The sequence below is a fragment of the Plecotus auritus genome (genome assembly GCF_963455305.1).
Source record: "Plecotus auritus genome assembly, chromosome: 3".
Lineage (NCBI taxonomy): Eukaryota > Metazoa > Chordata > Mammalia > Chiroptera > Vespertilionidae > Plecotus > Plecotus auritus.
In genome coordinates, this window is record NC_137772.1 from 203,855,510 (window position 1) to 203,872,119 (window position 16,610).

At 44.6% G+C, this 16,610-nt stretch overlaps 2 protein-coding genes across 6 annotated transcripts in view; both read right to left on the reverse strand.

Annotated features, from left to right (window-relative positions):
• KLRD1 (killer cell lectin like receptor D1) overlaps positions 1-2,603 on the reverse strand; it is a 54,056-nt gene extending 51,453 nt beyond the window's left edge. The window contains exons 1-2 of one of the 2 annotated variants that reach the window (XM_080660540.1): positions 1,773-2,603; positions 675-799 (exon numbers count right to left, since the gene is read on the reverse strand). The gene's annotated coding sequence lies outside the window, so the exon portion shown is untranslated. The remainder of the gene's footprint in view (positions 1-674; positions 800-1,772) is intronic. The other variant, XM_080660541.1, reaches the window with a different exon arrangement.
• A 3,869-nt stretch (positions 2,604-6,472) lies between these two features.
• GABARAPL1 (GABA type A receptor associated protein like 1) lies at positions 6,473-15,416 on the reverse strand. 4 transcript variants are annotated; one of them, XM_080660543.1, is made up of 5 exons: positions 15,343-15,416; positions 14,604-14,927; positions 9,978-10,056; positions 8,851-8,969; positions 6,473-7,730 (listed from the first exon to the last, which is right to left on the reverse strand). In XM_080660543.1, the coding sequence occupies exons 2-5, from the start codon at positions 14,691-14,693 to the stop codon at positions 7,665-7,667; spliced, it is 354 nt and encodes a 117-aa protein (XP_080516669.1). In that variant the 5' UTR covers positions 14,694-14,927; positions 15,343-15,416; the 3' UTR covers positions 6,473-7,664. The 4 variants fall into 4 exon arrangements, with proteins under 4 accessions (XP_080516669.1, XP_080516671.1, XP_080516670.1 ...); XM_080660545.1 differs by having other exon boundaries at positions 15,252-15,382; XM_080660544.1 differs by having other exon boundaries at positions 15,236-15,377.
• Between the last annotated feature and the right edge of the window lie 1,194 nt (positions 15,417-16,610).

Consider the following 16,610-nt stretch of genomic DNA (forward strand, 5'->3'; position numbering starts at 1 on the left):
TCTACAGCCCGGACGTTCCCCACCCTGATATAAGGGAAAGGAAGTTAATGGAAGGGGAAGTTAGAACCATAGAGCTTTATTATAAACATAAAGTTCTTCCTGTAAGGTTCTAGTGCAGCCGTGGGCAAACTACGGCCCGCGGGCCGGATCCGGCAGTTCTATCTGGTTCTCTTGCTCTCCCCTCTGCTCCTTTACTTTGAATTCATATTAGTTCACACAAACACTCCATCCATGCTTTTGTTCCGGCCCTCCGGTCCAGTTTAAGAACCCATTGTGGCCCTCGAGTCAAAAAGTTTGCCCACCCCTGTTAGTGTGTAGTGTTCTCATGATTAGAGTACAAGAATTTCCATAAGTTCTAGTCCTCCCATAGACCCTCACAACTGATTGTTTTCTTAAAGTTCCAGTTAGTCTTCATCTATAGATAAATCCCATGCTTTAGTATAAGCATCCAGATGCTTATTTCTTCATTCCTTCGTTTAGCAATCATTTGCTCCTAGGCACCTGCTGGCTACCAGGGATACAGAGACAATTAAAATATGGTTCCAGCACTTGAGGGACCTAAAATATAATTTGGGAAGCAAGATATGTTTAAAACAAAATAAACAATACAAAAATAATAATGAAATGTATGGATGTTTTAACGGAAGCACAGAGATACAGAATATCGTACTTACACCGAGAATTATGTTGCCAAATTTCCAAGAGAGTTAAAGGAGTGATTAGGAGCTGGTTCACAGAAGAGCATCTTTTTATGTTCTGCTTCCATAGCAATGAAGTTTTGAGCCAGGCAGATGCCCATCTAGGATAAAGACTAAATTTCACAATTTCATTTAAAACGAGGCATGGCCAGGTTAGTAAGCTGCAGTCAGTAAAAATAAGTGGAACTGTCCTGAGTGCCTAAGGGACCTTCCTTAAGAGAGAGCTGAACTTAAACGTAAAAGATAAAATAAAAACAGAGAGTGAGCTGACTTGTATGCTGTCCTCTTCTGGATCTCTTCCTCTATCTAATTACAGAAACAGATGATGCCTTTAACTCGAAGGATGATGACCACACCCGATGTGGGAGTAGCCTGGGCCTGGGCAGACTGAGCCATGATACCAAGCCTGAACTTTTTACATGAGAATGGAATACATATCTTCCTTAAGCCACTGTTGTTTTACAGTTACTGGTTCTTATACCTAATCCTCACAAACGTGCTATTCCTGGAGAGACAGCCAGGCAGGTAGAACAGGAAGGGCATTACAAATAAAGCAATGTAAGGTGAGGCTTGAGATGTAAAATTAGCTAGTACATTTGTAAGTAACAAGCAGAAACAACTCAGTCATAGGACAGGGGACTATTACAAAGAGAAAATGAAATATTTTGCATCTTCAGTCTTTAGTCTGATCAAACTTCACATGGAATCCCCAAAGGTTCTGATCTGCTTTTATTATAGTGCTAGAGGCCTGGTGCACAAATTTGTGCATGGGAGGGGTCCCTCAAAGTGGCCTGCAGGGATTGGGCCCCAGCTTGCACCCCAGCCTCACAGCCCCGCAGCCCCACCTGGCACCCTGCCTCGGCCTGGTGCCACCCCTTCACCTGCTCCACCATCCCGCCTATGAGGTGATCGATTGGGGCCAGCCCCCCCCCCCCCCCCCCCGGCTCCCTCAGTGCCTGGGAGCCAGGTGGCAGCCCCACTCCCGCTGCTGCTGCTGGTCGCCATCTGCAGGATGTTCGGCTGGTCGATCGGGCCCCCACTCACACCCGCCTTGGCCTGGTGCTGCCCGTTCACCTGCTCCACCATCCCGCTGCAGTCCCACTCTCTTCAGGGCCCATCAGGGCCAGCAGTGCCTCCACTGCTGCCCGCTGCCAGTGCTGCGTTGCCAATGCCCTCCATGTTCCATGCCACCCCCTGGTGGTCAGCGCACATCAAGGCGAGCGGTCGAACTCCCAGTCAAACTCGCGAGGGGACAATTTGCATATGAGGCTTTTATTATATAGGATAGTAAAAGCTAGGAAAACTACAGGACAAGCTGCACAAAGAAACAGACAGATAGTTAAACAGTTTGCAGCCACCGAGTAAACCTATCTTCCCTAAACCAAGGATACTTAAGAGTAAATGGTTGCGCTTCTCCCCAACCAGAGGGTAAACAGCTTAAATCACCCTACTCAGGGAGACAGATAGAAATCCAATCAGTGCCATTTCCCAACCACACCAAAGGACAGACAAATTAAGAGAATGAATCTCATTTTGGTACATCAGCATAAAGCTGATGACTGTTCTATTGATCTGCCCCTAAAACCTCCCCTCAACACCCAGCCTTTAAAACCCCTGAAAACAAAGGTCCCAGTACCATCTGATCTCCCTCTGGGGAGCATACCTATGCTATTCCCTTCCCCTACCCTTCCCCCACAGGCAGGTCTCCCCTGACCTCTAAGCGACCCCAGGAGACTCGCAGCCAGGGGCAGCAGCAGCTCATCCCAGGCGAACCCTCTGAACCTGTCTCCATGGCTCCCTGTTCTGACTTCCCGGTGAGCCAAGGCCACCCAGCCTAGGCTCTCCTGTTGCTTCTCCTATGTCCTCCTTGTTTCTCTCTCTAATTATGTTTTTTTGCCGCAGTCAATAAATGCTTGCTTTTCTACACTTTGTCTCTTGATTGAAACCTTTCCTTCAAGAAGACAAGAACCGAGGTCTCATTGTCTCCCCGGTAACACTTTGACCACAGTGAAGGCCCAGGCATTTAGTTTGCAACCAGACCTGGGCTTGAATCTAACTATGTAGAGCGCAATATTGGCTGTTTCATCTTGAAAAAAATTAACCTTGCTTTCCCCTATTTAGTACCAAATTGGATGAAAATATTCACTATGGAGTTTATTTTCCAAGATTCAGTGAGACAACATTAAGAACCTAGCACAATGATTTATATACATAATGGGCCAAAGAAGGTTTGTTGACTGCCCTACCCTTTGACACTGCTTTCATTCACTTTCTTGCTCACTTGTGGATAATTAAGAAGTGTGGGTTCTTGAGGGAGCTGTCATTTGGGGATTAGAAAGTTGACTAAAAGAAGGCAAAGGGAAAAGAGGCCTTGCTTGCCACCAGAACTAGTCGTCCCCAGCACTGGGTCGCCCTCAGGAGGGAGAAAGCACTTCCCGCCAGAGCTGTTTGGGCTGCAGAGGCCTGAGCCCAGCTGTCCTCTTTGGAAGGCAGTTTTACACACTTCATTCTGCTCCCGGTGCTACCAATGGAGGGGAGGTGTATTTGTTAGTGTGGAGAGCACAGCTTTTGACACAGGGTCTCTAATGTGTGGTTTTTTGTTTTGTTTTGTGTTTGTTTGGGTTTTTGTTTTTTTTTTGCTTTTAAAGCGTCTATCAAAATAGCTGAGAAAACAAGCTCTGCGGCCTGAGTCATTCACGTGATACTATGCCCCCAGCTGTGTTGACCAAACAGCCCTGGCACTGTGAAGCCAGGGAAGCACAGCGGCTGGTGGGGAGCTGGGCCTGCAGGCAAGCTCTCTCAGTGATAACACCGACTCAGGGGCCCTCAATAACAAAATTGGCCAGTTCCTGAAAATAATTGGTGGCTTCATGCAGCAAAAACAAAACAAAACACGGATGAATGCTTGGAGCTTGTTCAAATCTCTGAGTAAAATTATATCTGAAAGAAAACATAGCTAGAAATAGTGGATTACCAGTCTTTAGAGTAAAAACTGGCTGAAACTGATTTTTGTCAACTAGTTTATTTTCCAGAAATGACTGCATTTATTTTAACAGTTAACTTGGTGCTATATCCATGGGCAAGTGTACAGCATGCCTCAGCCCACACACAAAACCTCCAATTTATACCATTTGGTGGTTAATGACACAAATACAACCAATAACGATGTGCTTACTGAAGGTAACATTTCCACAGCAACTGGTACACTGACAGTATTGTAACCAAAGGGGGACTGCGACAGCCAGAGGCCTGTGCACGTGCTGGGAACACCTTCCACACTGCAAAACCGCGCGCTGCCCCTGGAGTGCTGCCAGGCAGTGAACTTGTCTGCCTAGTCACCTCTCATGAGTGAACCATTTGCTTTGCTCTTGTGCAATCTTGACCTCTGAATTCACAGTACAGTCTATGAACTTTTTTAAATGCAGTGCTTTATAGGAAAACAATTCTACATTGGGGGAAACACGGCAAGTCTGCTATTCAAGGGTGGCCTTCTTTTTCTCGTTCCCACCCACAGGGTTAACAGCTGTGGGGCTGGATGGCAGACATTCTCTCTCTCTCTCTCATCCCCTCTCCATGGTGGTAATAAGCTTCCATTTTATACTAAATTAGAGGCCCGGTGCACAAATTCGTGCATGGGTGGGAGCCCATCGGGCCAGGCTGGTGAGGGGAAGAAGCCACTGGTGGTTGGCCAGCTGGCCCCACCCCCAATCTGGGTGTTGGGGACCGACTGGGAGCCGGGCCAGCCGGAAGGGCAGAGGGAGGGTTGGCCAATTGGGGCCTGGGTCAGGCTGGTTGGCTGCTGCAGTGTGCATCATAGCCACCGGTTGTTCCAGTTGTTCTGGTTGTTCCACCATTCTGGTCGTTGGGCTGCTTTTATATATATAGATATGAGAGTGAACTTCTTTGTTTGCCCATTCGGGAACTTGTAACAGTGAAATAAGCATAAATAAACCAATCAGGACAATAGGAATAAATCAAGACGCTCCTTGCAAAACTAGATGTATGCTCACCCTACAGAGATATGAGATCTACCAAAATATCTGATGAAAGCTAAAAACTCACTCATCTCTGATAGTAACTTCAGACTGGATTCTAAGGGGCAAGTTGGACTATTTGACACATCATTCACACTTGATTCCCTGGAAGAAGTATCAGGATGTCAATCAACCTTCCATGGGACAAGAGGCCTCAAATAGTGAAAAGACATTCCCTGAGCTGCTTTTACTCTGAGACTTAATTACACAACGGCCAGAGGGCACTGAGAGGCTTTAGAGCTGGACCCACAGGAAGCATGGGAGTGGCTCTGAGAAGGAGCATCTGAATTGGAGCCCTCAAACACCCAGCCTGCCTTTGCCCCTGAACTGAGCTAAGTTATTTAACGTTAGAGATTTAAGACAGGAGAGGGCTGGTCTAAGACAGTATGCAATGTCCCATCCAAGAACCAATTCTCTCCAACAGAGACCCAGAGATAGGTCAGACTGAACTAAGCAAAGGCCTCCCATGGGAGACAGAGGTTCTCAGTTCAAAGTACCTCTCGGATTTAGTGATGGGCCGCCATCCCGTGCACTCCAGGGACTGCTCCCCATGTATAGGGAACTGGGATCTGCCATGCATTTGTTCCTATTTTTACCTTTTTTGGCTAATCCTGACCCAAGGATATTTTTTCTATTGGTCTTTTAGAGAGTGGGAGGGAGGGATGGGAGTGGGGTAGAAACATCCATTGGTTGCCTCCTTCATGCACCCTGACCTCAGCACCCTGACCAGGGCCAGGGGATTCGAACCTGCAACCCAGCTATGTGCCCTTGACTAGGAACCGACCCTGTGATCCTTAGTGCACAAGCCGACACTCTAACCACTGAGCAAAACCAGCCTGGGTTATTTGTTTTAAACGTTTATCCCATCTCATTCTTAGGCAGTGACTAAGTCCATTACCTTAAAAATATAACTCATATTTTAATTCAAATATTAGCTTCCATTTGGCTTTATCAGAAACACCTAAATATTTTTCTGCCAGTAGTGACAGGTGTCTATTCCCAGTGCTTTGATGTCAACATCAAAATTCCTTACAGCTTTTAAAACTGCAGAGGTAGACAACACTTGGGGATACAGATGCAAGATTTAGAGTATCAGAGACAGGTTTTGAAGTTAAGAAAGCATGGTCTACTAATCTTTTTTCCATTGTCTCCTAACTCGCACCCCAACTGCTCACTCTTATATTAGTCCCTGACAGAGTGGACTCAAATGGTCAGAAGTCCCAAGCTTGTGTGACCCCAGGAGCCTTACCTATGTGCCTTTTCTGCTTTAGCCTCACTCTGACCAAGATGTGGAGAGAATATGTTTAGTGGGGACTTAAGAGCAAAACCAGGTATATGGAGCAACGCCTCTCCAACTTCAGTGCACAGCAGAATCATGGGATTAAAAATTCAGGCGCCTACGCAGAGATTCTGAGTGGGTAAAATTTGGAACAAGGCTTAGGCATTGCACATCCCCAATTCCACCCCCTATATTCTGATGTAGGCGGTCTTCCCCCTTCAGTTTAGAAAATCACATCAAACAGTGACAAAGCATTTACCACGCACACACCACCACTGCATCGCACTGCCCCACCTCCACTCACATTTGGACGGTAACTCCTGGTCAGCAAACTTGTACACGTCTGACGACATGTGAGCAAATACTGTCAACAGTCACCACTCAAATGTTCTACTCAGAGACTCCACCTGCCATCCATTGTAATATGCATACTAAGCAAAGGCAACAGTTCTGAGCTCACGGTGAGTTTAAGGTATACAATGACTTTATTTCCTTGGCCTGACAGCATAAACATTACACAAGAACCTGCAGCTGACAGAATCAACACCCAGATTCCCCCACACAGGAAGAACCCTTTTCATGAGCAGAGATGAGCTGAAATGTCATGTCTGAGTGCTCCCCACCCCCACCCAGAATAACCCCTAAAGTGAAAATAATCAGAATCAACAGAAGCCCCACGAATTACTACAAGTCATCCTCTCCAGCTTTCCTAACGAGCAGCTGCAGTAAATGAAAACCCCAGGAGGGAAGCAGCTGGCCATCACTTAGCATTTCTGTGCCTGTGAGACAGAAGGGACAGCAGGGAGGGAGGACATCCGTTGAGTCTGTAATTGGAAATGGCTGGGGCTCATTAAAGTCCAAGGTAGGGGTGGGATTAGGGGTACCAGAGAGAGAGCAGGTTAGGCAGAGATGTTCAATACTTCATCAATTCCAGTTAATGCTATCAAAACTACCTTCATTGTCACGTCCTTCACGCCTGGCTCTTATTTTCCTAAAGTGAGCTCCATCTAAATTTCTGTCTGACATCTATCCCCATCAGCGGGGTGGTGCTTGATGTCTGTGAGATTATGACTGGGATGGGGGAGATGTGGCGAGGAGGAGGAGCAGGAAGAGGGGAGATAGGAGAGATGGGGCACAATGTTTGAATTACAATGTGTCTCTTTTGGTCCCCAGGAATGGTCCACTACCAGTAGTCCTAAAACATTCCCATCCCCTTCCCTGCCCCCTCCCCAGCTGTCTTGTGCAAATGTCAAAGAGAATCTCTGCTCGAAGAGAAGGGAGAGCTGAAAGTTGATGCTAGTCCACAATCATCTCTGGCCCCAACTTGCCCACCTCCTGACTCTTCTAAAAAAAAGAAAAGAAATCACACAAAAATTAATTCGCAGCAATGCTATGAAATTATATCCATTCCTTGAGCAAGGCTAATCCAACAGCTCTGTCCTGACATGCTTTCTCCCTGGGCCGAGGAAGCAGCAAAAAATATCAATTGAGCAGGTGAAAATATGACGACGGTGTGTACGGTGTAGTGTTTCCAGATGTCTTCACCTTCTGTCTCCTCCATGGTGGGAGCTAATGATCTCTTCCCCACATCCCACACATATCCCTCCCCCTACCCCCGAGTCCAGGTGCTCCCATCTGCTGGGCTGCCACCACTCACTTCCCATACACACTCTCATCACTGTAGGCCACATACAGAAAGTAGTCTTCCTCATGGTTGTCCTAGGGGAAGAGATAAGGACAGGTTAGAAAACATTATCCCATTCATTATCTCCACGAGGAAGGCATAACCCTTATCTTTAAAAGCTCATTCTTTCTAGCAAGGAAAACACGGATACGACAAAACATGCACCCTGAGATATATACTAATAGGGAATATGTGCTATGGGACAACAATTAGATTGGAAGTATTCGAAGTTTATTTAACTCACTAAAGGGGCACAGAAGGAGGCAACATCTTGTGTGAAATCCTTTCAGGAATAACAGTTGCACTCTTAAGTGATATAGCAAGACAAAGTCCTACTATTGGATTCTGACAGTTTACCAAGGAAACCAAATAAAATCACATACACTGGTCGGGCCAGCATGGCTCCGTGGCTGAGCATCGACCTATGAACCAGGAGGTCGTGGTTCGATTCCCAGTCAGGGCACATGACCAGGTTGGGGGTTCGATCCCCACTGTGGGGTTTGCAGGAGGCAGCTGATCAATGATTCTCTCTCATCACTTAGGTTTCTAGCTCTCTCTCCCTCTCCCTTCCTCCCTGAAATCAATAAAAATATGTATTAAAAAAAATCACATTCATTATTCTCTCCAGCTGAGTTTACCTGTTAAAACAATTTAAAGACTTTGTCTTAATTATAAATTTCAGTTTATTTGAAATTTTCACAATCAAAAGCCATTTCCTACTGTTTCAATAATGATAATCCTATGTTAAAATACTCTAGGCAAGACTGGCTGGCTCTGTAGTTGGGTGTCGACCTATGAGCTGGGAGGTCACAGTTCAATTCATGGTCAGGGCACAAGCTCAATGATTCTCTCTCATCATTAATGTTTCTGTCTCTCTCTCCCTCTCTGAAATCAATAAAAATATATTAAAAAAAATAATACTCCAGGCAAGGCAAGACTGAAAGAAGAATTGAAAGGGATTGAATTTAGTAGCTGCTCTATTCCTAAAGGACAGTGCTATCTAATCTCACAGAGCCTCACAGTGCCTGCCCTGAGTAAGAGGATCCTGATAGACAACACCTCCTGTTCCACTTCCCAGGTGTGTTATCAAAATGCATGAGAACAAAGGCTGGAGAACACCAGACCTGTCCGTACTGCTGTAACCAGGACCATTACCTCATACAGCTGGCCCATGGTAGCGCTAGTGGGAGGGATAGTGTTGTTGACAAAGAAGAATAAGGCGTCCTCAGGTCTCAGGTGGATCCTCTTCCGGATTAAGAAGTAGAACTGGCCAACTGGATGAAGGAAGAAGGTTTTATAAAAGAAAGGCAAGAGGAGAGAACACAAGGGACTAGGAGAATTCTGCTCTACCTGCTCCCTTTAAAGTACCACCTTTCATACCATCTGAACAGAGCCCATTACTGTCCCATAGCGATAGAAATAAAGTGAAACTCAAAGACTTGTAGTACTCCCTTGTAATATGCCACTGAGCAGTTTATTCCTCAGAAAATAGGAACTTACCTTCATTTACTCAAATTTAGACCCGATGCTAACATATCCACGCTAAGCCTGAGGACAGCTTGGAGGGAACACTCTATATCCAGACTATAATAGCCCCCTCATTGTCTATATCTGATTTGAAATACACTTCCATCCTAACACAAACTAGTCATGGGAAGAGGTCTTCTCGACTCCAGTAATCTTAGCACCACCATTCATCCCAATGCTGGGACAATGAATGGAGTTCAACGCTTTCCCTTTTACTAAGCACACGGAAGACATTCTAGAAGGCTGATATTTAAATTTAAGAACTCTAGAGCAAACATATCTAAAAATCTTCCCAGTGTCTCCTGGATGCAGTGATAATTCCACTAAGGACAAAGGTGAAGAATGAATATATCTTCTGCAATTCCAAACGTTAACCAAAAAAAATGGAGTTTGGGAAGACAAGGAAATGATTTGAGAATCTCTAAAATGTGATTCTTGCAAGAAACTAGTCTGGTTTTCCTCTTGGAATAAAGTGACATCATAGTAACAAAGATGATGTTAAGTGCTTTAAATAACAGACATCTGATCTCTTTCAATGTCTTATACTTTGCTGTGCCTGCATCAAACGAGGCACTACGATGCGAAATGCTTAAGGGACTGGTGATGGGGAAGAATTACGTCACCATTTTTGAATAACCTAACTTTCTGAAGAATCCTACTTTCTTCAACCTACGTCCTCAGTCTCACAATCTCATGCATGCAGGAAGGACTGGGAATGCTTTGCTATGGGAGGGTCAGGGAAGGAAGAGCATTACCAGTGAGGTCAGAGGGCACAAGGTACTTCCTCTTGTCCAGATCAGGCACCCTGGCCTTAGGAGCCTTCTCCACGATCACCTGGCAGGAGAGTCAAAGAGTGGGGAATGAAAACTACGGAAACCAACCTAGTATTTTTCCTTCCACATCCTACAGTTTCCCCATTTGAAGTGAGTTTGACTAGTCCCAGTAACATTTTTCCGTTTCTTATTCTCCCTTACAAATATGTGGGGAAATGGGCTTTCTTAGAAAGGTTGTAGTTTTATTACTGCAATAACAAGAGGACGGCCAGGGCATGTGATGAAAAGCAAAAAGAATCTTGATTTTAAGTAATTACAAGTTACCCGTCAGGTATACTATAGGATAGATGCCTTCTGGTATTTAATTAGAGCATTAAGGTCTGGGTCTTCTCAAATGGTCCAGAGTACCTGTTAGTTTTCTTTCTTATAAATGCCATTTATCAAAGCTACAGATGACGTGGTTTAAACTTTATACTTTGTGCAATTTTTTGAGAATGACCACACAAAAAAAGTTTAAGACACTATTTTATTAAGCAAAAGAGTAAGTAGTAAAATAGTTCTTACAGTGTAATATTCTGTGCTATCTCAGTACAATAACTTACTTATCAATATTATGCTAGAATTTCAAGGGATTTTTCAATGTCTGTAAGTATTTCTGTAATATTTGAAAGTTTAGAAAAACCACAGATTTCTGTAATGGAAAGAAAAAAATTAAGCTATGTAGAAATTAAAGACTTGCCCTGGCCAGTGTGGCTCAGTTGGTTGGGCACCATCCTATGCACCAAAAGGTTGCTAGTTCCATTCCTGGTTAGAGCATATGCCCAGGTTGCAGGGTCGTGCAGAAGGCAGCCATTCGATTGATCGATATTTCATTCACTCTGACATGATGTTTCTCTCTCTCCCCCCATCCTCTCTCTCTAAATCAATTAAAAATATATTTAAGAAAATTAAAGACTTTTTATTCATGTAAATTTACGTAATAGAAGACATATTTAACATTTTAAATATTTAAATAATATATTTAAATTTAAATTACATACTACAAAAGTATATTTAGTATTTAAAGATTTATAATTCATGCATATTATATTATATATTTAAATTTTAAATATTTGAAATCTATTATAAAGCCATGAGATTTAGACTTTTAGTTTAGAAAATATCATTATCCTAGACAGAGGATTTGGAAAGTATAGGAAAATCACAGAAGCAGAAATAAACACTGGTCAAGTATCCCTAGTAGCTGTTCGATCTTCAACAGGTCACTTAACCTCTCTGAGCTTCAGCATTCTAATGAGTAAAGGGAAGATGATAACTTTCCAACATTTCCTTTACAAAGTTATGGTACTGATACGGTGGACTTGAGTAACCCACAAAATTTATGTGAAAATGCTTTGTAAATTATACAAAAGTATCTAAACACAAGGATTGGCTTGGAGGAAGGTGTCTAAAGCTTTTAAATTTAAGGAGACCAATTAAAATAGTGAAAAACTGCCCTGACCAGTGTGGCACAATTGGTTGGGCATCATCTCATGCATCAAAAGGTTGCCGGTTCAAGTCCCCCACATGCCCAGGTTGGGGGTTCGATCTCCAGAAGGGGGCCTGCAGGAGGCAGCTGATTGATGGTTCTCTCTAATGTTTCTCTCTTTTCCCCTTCCTCTCTCTCTAAAAAAAAAAAAAACAAAAAAAAAAACAGTAGTGAAAAACTTACTTTATGTATACAGAGAAAAATAATCCTATACCATTAAGACCAAAAGAGCATAACACTTGTAAAAACTGGAGTAGCCCAGCTGATGTGGCTTGGTGGTTGAGTGTCAACCTATGAACCAGAAGGTGACAGGTTTTGGGCTCAATCCCCAGTCGGGGGGGGGGGGGGGGGGGGGGAGGCGTGCAGGAGGCAGCTCATTGATGGTTCTCTCTCGTCATGGATGTTTCTATCTCTTTCTTCCTCTCTGAAATCAATTTTTTAAAAAAATAAAAGAAAGAAACCACAACAAGGGAGCAGAAAAAAAAGCCAACTGCAAAGAAGACATCCGCTAGGGGGGGTAAGGGGGGAGGAGTTGCAGAGGAAAAGGAAGGGGAGCAGGAAAGCACTGCTTTACCAGAAATGTTTAGGTTTCCAAGAATCCCAACTCTGCTACTCTCTTACAGTGAGCTCTGGGCCAGAGGCTTTGCTCATCTGTTTTTCTCATCTGTGAAATGGTATGTGCCTAATACTCCTTGGGCTGTTCATGAATTTAAAAAAATAGACAATAAAAAAAAAATAGACAACCTGTGCCTAAGAGTTTCCTGCAATGTCACAGGTTTTCAACACACTGTAGCTATTAAGATCATTTTAAGAACCCATGAAACCCTTCTCTCTCAAGGCACAGTCACACCTGTTCAGCTGTGGCAGCTCTAGAGGTTCTGCTGGGGCTAAGCTTGAGTTATGTGAGCAGTGCGGGTACGTGGCTGCTGTAACACCACCCATCAATGGTGCAGCTGAAAGGGGGTCTGGACGTAATGTACTCTAACCCTCTATTTGGTGAACAGAACACTTTAACAAGATTCAGGGTTCTACCCAAAACTGGAATCAAACCTCAGAGCTCAGCAAAGCTCTTCTTCTTGTGTCACAGCTAGAAAGAAGGTCACAGGCTGAGTACCTAAGGAGCAGTTGGGAGGCTTATAACTGGTTAAAACCTAACTGGAGGGACTATGAGGTCTGAGTGATGGTCCAAATAGTTTACAAATTATACAATTTTGTAAAAATTTAATACCAAACTCAGCAGGAAGGGAATAGGGAGAATTAGCTGAAATATTCTGGGTGGATGCATGTAAATGGAAATGGGATGGATCTCAATTTTAAGGAAACATAGGAAATTTAACTAGACCTAGGAACAGGTATAGTTCAGAGTTTGTAACTTACATAGAGCTACTAAGAACAGAGCTTCATACTACTCTGGACACTTGATGGAAGCAACAGTTTATTTCTCTATTTCCAATACCAAATAGTGTGAGGTACACAGTGCACACTTAATTCTTAATAGGATTGTATCGGAAACTGAGGAGCATTGTAGCATGAAGGACCCAAAGCAGGGCTGCAATCCAAGGTCTGCAACAGACCAGCTGTGTGAAACCTTTAGGAAGTTACTTCATTTATCTGTGCTTCAGAGTCTTCCTCTGTAGAATGGGGATTATAATGGTGGGCGGATGATTAAGACAGAGTGAATGACTACAGGCAGAATATGCTCAGGTACACGGTAAACTATCAATAAAGTTAACTGTCACTTCTAAATGTTATTATAGGAGAGTGGAATATCACCAGATTTGGGAGAAACTTTTGAAGCAGTCATCCAAAAGCAATAAAGTGAAGGATCCTTTTTGTGTGCAATTTCCAGAAAATGGTACAGCCCTCGTGTCTCCTCTTCCTTATAGGAAAAGGACTGTCTTTATAGGAAAAGGACTGTCCTTACAGGAAAAGGATTGTTCCGGGTTTCTACCAGATTGCTCTGGTCGCTGTGAGATCATGACACTTAAATAAGGGTTGGAGAGGAGGCCTAAGTGTACCTGCTGGGTCAGGAAAGCACATCAGATCATCGAAATTCCTTTACCTGTAAATTATGTGTAACATGTATCTTAATGTCCCTGCCTGAAGATAAAGATTACAATCTAAAGTTTCTGCTCCTTCATCTACAAAATATAAAGGTTGTTGCTCTAGCACAATTAACAGTCTTCTGCTTTCCAATCCGGCTGTGTAGCCCACAGGAGAGAAAAACCAGGCAAGTGACAGGGTTGGGGGGTGGGGTGGGGGGAGGTGATGGGAAAAACGCCCGGATGCAGAAAGATACTCTCTCCGTTCCTCCTCAATTACATTAACCGGGGCCCAAAAACCTAGAGAAAAACGCCCGGGCCTTCCTGACTGTGTCTAATTACAATCTGATCAGAATAAGTAGCGGAGGAAGGCTGCCTGCCCCCACACAGCCCGGGGAGCCAAGAATGAGGCAGCCCCGCTGCTGCGCAGAGAACGTGACCTTGTTTTCCGGGCCAGGCCGGTCTTGTGGCACTTCCCCCGCCACCTGCCCCCCCTCCAGCCCTAACAGAATGGAAAAAAAAAAAAAAAGAGAAAGGCCCACTGGCTTCCGAACCTTTGCCTCCCAAACCCAATGCTATGAGGACCAAAGTCAACTTGATTAAGGGAGAACCAGCTAAGGCAGAAATCTATGGGAGCAAAACCCAGAGATTTTTCCCAAGTCAATTTCCCTGCGATCTCAAAGGAAGCAAATATACGGGCCCGACCTAACCGTTCTCGCACAAAAGGGCCACATTTTGAGCGCCTCCCAACCTACACAGCCTCTCAATACTGCTGAGTCATTCAAACGTAGACTCCGCTGGAAGGATGCGGTCAGCTCCGAAGATGGGCACAGGCCCTGGGAATATGGGTTTTTAAAAGATCCGCAGTCAGAGCACCCATCCCGCTAGCTCTTCTTGCAGTGAAGGGCGTTCAGGGTGAAGTAATTTTAGGGACCGGCGCTCTGCTGTGCCTTAGGGCAGCCATCACGACTCCCCCCCACTCCCCCCGCCTTCCTATATCCCCCGTCCCTTCACCCTTCCCACTCCCCCGCAACTCACAGGCACCCTGTCCGGATATTTCTTCCGGATCTTTTCTCCTTCCTTTTTCCGATACTCAAAGGGATGGTCCTCCTTGTACTGGAACTTCATGATGAACCGCAGGGTTTCTAAGATCCCCGGACGGGGGCCTGCCTCCAGGGCTGATGACTGCGTTGCTCTCGTCTGGCTTCCTTCCGCCAAATTTCAAGACGTATCAGAACCGCTTCGGAAATGCAGCTCCGGTCGCAACGCAGCTAGGCCGAGCTTTCGGAAGGGATCTCGGCTGCTCACGTCTGCAGGTGGAGGAAGGCCGGGTGAAGAATCGGCGCTGGCTTTCCCCGAAAGCTGGGAACACAAAAACAACACAGCGGCGCGTTGGTATTGTGACGTCACGACGCCCCGCCCTTGGGCCCGCCCCCGGCGTCCTGGACCCCGCGGCGTGGGGGTGGATAGACACGTGGTTGGCTTCAGCGTGTGCTCTTCCTATCTAACCTTTCCCTGAATATAATTCACTGGAAACGGAAACAGTTTTTAAACTTCTTATTCTATGGAGAGTGTGACATTAAAAACGGTTTTAAAACAAAAAAATGTTCTAAAGATGTCTTCTTCCCTCTTCCTCTCTGTTCTTTGGTTGGATCCAAAAACAAACACACTGGGAGAAAAACCAGCCTTTTCCAGCTGGCTGGATATGGAATCTGGGGAAACCGGGGACGAGGGTACATGGGTTCCTTTGGCCGGGACAGAAATGCCCTGCGCTTGCATTTTGCCCTTTGCTTCTTCAGCTGCACCCGCCGGGCACCTTGGGAGCTAGGCTAGCTTCCTTAGCCGGTGACCCCTCCTTCGCCACGTTGGCGTCATTTTGTTTGTGTTCCTGCCGCAATTTGCTCCTAGAGCAGGAACATAAACAAATCATGACTCAGGAATTCGAAGAGACATATTAGGTAAAGGACATGAAGTGTAAGCAAGGTCCCGAGAGGGGTGTCAGTCATGACTCCAAGGACTGCATGCATGCTCAAATATAGAAATGATTCACTTTCTCCTGTTAACTCAGAAGATGGGAAAAGAAAATAGCAAGATTGAAGTGATTAACTCAGTAGTTCTTCTCAAACATTCTTTTTTCTTATACAAACATTTACCTGGAGGATAGATAGTACTACTGCTTACGTGTCCCCAATGTGAACAGAAAGTGCCACCAGAAAGGGTGCTGGGCCCTCCCCTTACCTCACCAAGAATCAAAGGGACTAGGGCTTTTCCAGCCTCTATTAATGGCAGGGACCTATTGGGGAAGAGCAGCAGAAATTATAAGAAGTGTGAGGATGGGCTGCTTTACCCAGAACAAGCTCCGGAAGTTCTGAAAACTGAGACAGCCCAGCCAGTGTGGCTCAGTTATCCAGCGTGGACCTATGAACCAGGAGGTCAGGGTTCCATTTCTGGTCAGGGCATATGCCTGGGTTGTGGGCTCAATCCCCAGTAGGAGGCGTGCAGGAAGCAGCCGATCAATGATTCTCTCTCTCATAGTTGATGTTTCTCTCTCCCTCTCTCTTCCTCTCTGAAATCAATAAAAATATATATTTTTTTAAACTCTCTGAGACAAAGGGCAGTCCCTTTCACCTACATTGTATCAAGTTCTCAGTGTCTCTGATTAAAAAAAAAAAAATAAAGCCACAAAATAAAAGAAACTAAGCTGTACTGTTGAAACAGGAAAGTGAATTGTATAGCACTACTTCTTGATGTTAATTATTTTTCACCATGGCATCTTTCAATCATTTTTATGGGTGAAAATCCACCCCTGAGATGGGAGGAATGTTAAAGAATTTGTGAACATGTTTTAAAACCACCGCTATTACTCAAATCCATTCTTAATTAGTCTTTAAGCTTTGTCTTTATCATTTCTAGAAGAGAGAGATTGAGAGAGAGAGAGAGTTCGCTAAAGCCAGAATAAATATAATAAAACCATATTGTTACAGAGTAGTAAGAAGCTAGAAAAAATTTCAGGACAAGCAGAATAGGGAAACTAAGATAGTTAAA

What these genes read in the sequence shown, in the direction of transcription:
- GABARAPL1 (XM_080660543.1), bottom strand. Translation starts at nt 14,693, where the DNA reads ATGAAGTTCCAGTACAAGGAGGACCATCCCTTTGAGTATCGGAAAAAG. An exon ending in AATATCCGGACAGGGTGCCT is followed by an intron (nt 10,057 to 14,603) that starts GTGAGTTGCGGG and finishes CTCTCCTGCCAG; the next exon opens with GTGATCGTGGAGAAGGCTCC. An exon ending in CCATGGGCCAGCTGTATGAG is followed by an intron (nt 7,731 to 8,850) that starts GTAATGGTCCTG and finishes CTCTTCCCCTAG; the next exon opens with GACAACCATGAGGAAGACTA.